Raw genomic sequence first — 3,811 nt, forward strand, 5'->3', positions numbered from 1 at the left:
CGGGGGGGGCCGCGCCCGCCGCAGCTGCTGCTGCCGCTGCGGCCGAGGCCGCGCTGTTGAGCCCCGCGGCGGCCGCGGGCGTCTGGTAGAGGCCCGGGTGGCGGAAGCTGCACAGCAGCTCCGGCCGCGAGTAGGGATGCGAGAGCGCGCGGAAGGTGTCCAGCGGGCGGATGGAAGTGGCGAAGGGCGATGAGGCCGCGGCCGCTGCCCCGGAGGCCGCAGCGGCCGCGGCCGCAGCCGTGACACCCACGTGCGGGTAGTAGTGCAGCGGCACGTGCGAGTGGAAGGGGTAGGGCAGGCTTCCGGTGGCGGCCGCGTGCGTCATCATGTAGGTGTAGAAGCTGGGGTCGGCCGGGTGCGGCCACGACATGGCCAGGCGCTGCCGCTTGTCCTTCATGCGCCGGTTCTGGAACCACACCTGCGGGGAGAGCCGCGCCGCAGGCCGAGTTAGGGAGCGCCCCGAGGCCCCAGCCCCAGACCCGCGCCTCTCCACCCCTCCCGGACCTCCGAATAGCCTGGCCTACGCCCCTCCGACAGGGCCCAGCCCCGAGTCCCTTCTCCTCTTCCAGCTGGGACAGTGTGGGCGGCAGTGTGGGGCGCCCTAGGCACACCCTCTTAAGCGAACAGAGTCTTCTTCCCTATGTCCAATTGCTGCGGCTCCTCGGGCTTCTGCTCTGTAGCTTTGGGCTGCGTTTCTCGTCCCAACCCAAACTTTCCTCCCTTTCCCGCCACCCACCGGTGCCCGGCCTCGCCAAGCACCCGTCTCTCAATACCAGGATTTGCACGGGGATTCTAGGCCTCCTTTGACGAGAAGCTGCCGCGGCAGCTTTTCTAAAAAGTCGCCGCGCGAGGTCTTGAGTCCTCTGAGCTGCAAGGAATTGTCCCGATTGGCACGGGTCCGGTTCTGATATTGAAGGGATGGTTTTGTTGGAATCTTTGGCTTCAAATGAGTGGCGGGAACAACATCCTCTTAAACTGGGAAAGGGACTTTTCTACCCCTCCCCACACGGTATCTAATGAAGACATCATTCGTCACAACTCTAAATTAAAGAAAGCCTGACCAAACCGAAGGGAGACTTTCACACTCCTCCCCTATCCCGTGGAGTTTCCTCTTTTCTTTTTCTAGAGTGCCGGATCCTCCGTGAGGATCGCCCAGCCTCCCGGCTATCTCTCCTGGACGTATAATAAAATTAATCACCTAAAGATATGTAAATAAGGACAATTTCGTTGCTCCCCCCAGGAGTTTGCTTTTTTCCCTTTGCCCAGGAGAAAAAAATGTTTAGAAAACTTTCTCAACCTAATCGATTTTTAAAATACAGTATCCTTTCTCCTTATTGTAACGATTTATGTGGAAAATAAATCTCCAAGATCAAAAGCAAATGGAAAGTTTCACCCTTGGTTCGTGCCAGAGGAACAAAGACCAGACGGCTTTGCCGCCGAGGAGAAAGTGAGGCCAAGGACATGGGCTAGGGGCACCTGGGCAGGCGCTGAGCGTTTGTGGCACGGGCTGCGCCATTCGGGGGCTTCCCAGGTCAGCCAGGCCGGCCAACCCTTCGCATACGGCAGCTGAGAAATAAACAGGCCAGTTCCTTTGGTGACTCTCCCCGCGGGTTTTCAGGCCCTCAGCTAAATCTAGCCACACAGAAAGGAGAAACAAAAATCAACCCAGACACCCTGGAGGAGGCTAGAACAGGCGCATGCTGGAATCAATACCTTGATGGTGGTTTCGGGAAGGTTGAGCGCAGCGGCCAGCTCGCACCGGCGGGGCCGCGACACATAGTTCTCCCGGTAGAACTCCTTCTCCAGGCGCGCGATCTGTTCGCGGGTGAACGCTGTGCGGTAGCGCCGCACCTGATCCGCGCCAGAGCCGGAGCCGACCAGTGCTGCGCCCGCGCCGCCGCCGCCGCCGCCGCCACCACCGCCTCCATGCAGGCTGCCGAGGCCAGAGCCCGACGCAGACGTCGTGGTGCCCGCGGCTGAGCCACTCTCCGCGAACCCTGGCAAAGAAACGGCCGACAACGCATGAGTCACTGTAGGACCAAGATCTGGGGCTGCACGAGGATGTAGGACCAAGAGCTGGGGCTGCACGAGGATGGGGGAAGCCTCGAGAGGAAGACGAGGCGCTGCCTGAATTGATGGGATCTGTCATGCTTACAAATTGCTGCCGTTAATGGAATCAATAAAGTTTGGGGAGCTCTTCATAACCAAATAATAGGAACTCAATTAGGGGGGGTGTTTTGTTTTAATAAAAGGAAATTTTCAACTCAGGAGGAAAATTGGCTAAGGGAAAATGCCTACATCTAGACTCAGTTTGAGAAGCTCTGGATTTGCCATGATCTGGAGACCGCAGGTCAGCTTTCTGTACGGCCTCTAACCATTCTTTGACAGTTTTTGGGATTTGGTTTAAAATATTTTAAGATTGGAAAGACAGCAGTAGCTCAAACAGGAACCATTCGGGGGTGGACTCTACTTTTCAACTCTCTCCCACTGACCCAAGAGGGTCTCCCAGAGGCGCCCAGCGAGGCTCCCTTCGACTTAGAATGCCCCCTCCACTCGGCCTTGGGGCTCAGAGGCCGCGGAGTTCGGAGCAGCTGCCCTGGGCAGCCTTCCCCCAGCGCGACTCAGTGGATGGCTAGGGGTAGATCGGCTCGCACGGGCTTTTAGACCCGCACGCAGAAACATTTTCTCGGACTCAGGAGCGAGGGCAGGCCCCAGGCCTGCGGCTCTCTGGGAGGCTCAAGGAGCAGAGCCGGAGGGCACGGTTCCACGCCTGCGTCCCGCCCCCGCCTGAACCAGCTCTGTGCAGCTCGCTGAAGAGGGCCGGAGAGGGGCAAAGGCACCAAGAACGGCCGGCGGGGCAGCGGAGGAACAGAGAGGATGGGACTGGAGAGCGCGTCGCGGGCGGCGCGATTACCTTTGCTATTGTTTTCCTTGAGCGGTGCGGCGCCCAGGCCGCCGGGCGAGCGCAGCGCCGAGCAGCCCACCTCCACGTCGCTGCTCATGTCCGCCTCGGCTGTCGCCTCTGAATAATGACCCGGCTTTTTTCGGCCCTCCGCTGCGGACGCGATTTCGGAGGAGACGGTGCTTTCGTTGCCCGGGTGCTGCAGGTTGAACAAAGTATCTATTTCGAATTTGCCCTTGGCAGGGAGGTCTCCCAGAGCGCTGTGCAGGGGGGCGGACGGCAGGCGCGGGCTGAGGCGAGCCGGGTGCTGCGAATTTTCCAGGGCCTCGAGCACAGCATTGCCAGCCGAGTCGGACAAATTGGAGAACCTCTTGCCGGCCGTGGGGCTGTGCAGCCCTCTCTCCATCAGAATCATCTCTTTTCTTATTCTTTCCATCATCTCAGCTTTCTAAAAAATGTCACAGTGGCCCGGCTGTCCCGTCCTAATGATGGGCTGCGCCTAGGGCTAATTCTCATTCAGCCCCAGCGAGCGCCTCTAAATATTATTATCTCTTTTGGAGGGAGGCGGAAAAATTGTGGGATGCCACAGCGAGGGAATGACTGGTCAAAATGACCCATACATCCTTCCGAGCCCGAGATGTCATTCATCAAAAAGTAGCGCTCCCTCGTCATTAAGGTACGAATGACGCCGTTCGAATAATCATTTATTGTAACAGGTTTATAAGCAAATAAATACACGCTCCTGTCAGTGGGTAATGAAGGCGGCTTCAGAGCAGACAAATAGATCCAGGTAGGAGGCGAGAAGAGACAAGAAGTGAAGAGGAAGGCTCCCGGTCCTTTGCCCGCTCAGAGCCGGTTCTGCTCGCCCGGGGGTTTGGCCTCGGGGGTGAAATTGACAGTCTGATTAAT

The 3,811-nt window shown here is 58.4% G+C and overlaps 1 protein-coding gene across 1 annotated transcript in view; it reads right to left on the minus strand.

The window, feature by feature from the left end:
* EVX2 (even-skipped homeobox 2) overlaps positions 1–3,341 on the minus strand; it is a 3,570-nt gene extending 229 nt beyond the window's left edge. The window contains exons 1-3 of the mRNA XM_007451105.1: positions 2,915–3,341; positions 1,714–1,997; positions 20–418 (exon numbers count right to left, since the gene is read on the minus strand). Coding sequence (XP_007451167.1) covers positions 20–418; positions 1,714–1,997; positions 2,915–3,341 — 1,110 coding nt within the window. The remainder of the gene's footprint in view (positions 1–19; positions 419–1,713; positions 1,998–2,914) is intronic.
* Positions 3,342–3,811: the final 470 nt, after the last annotated feature.

This window comes from Lipotes vexillifer, unplaced genomic scaffold (genome assembly GCF_000442215.2).
Source record: "Lipotes vexillifer unplaced genomic scaffold, Lipotes_vexillifer_v1.1 scaffold645, whole genome shotgun sequence".
Classification (NCBI taxonomy): Eukaryota; Metazoa; Chordata; class Mammalia; order Artiodactyla; family Lipotidae; genus Lipotes; species Lipotes vexillifer.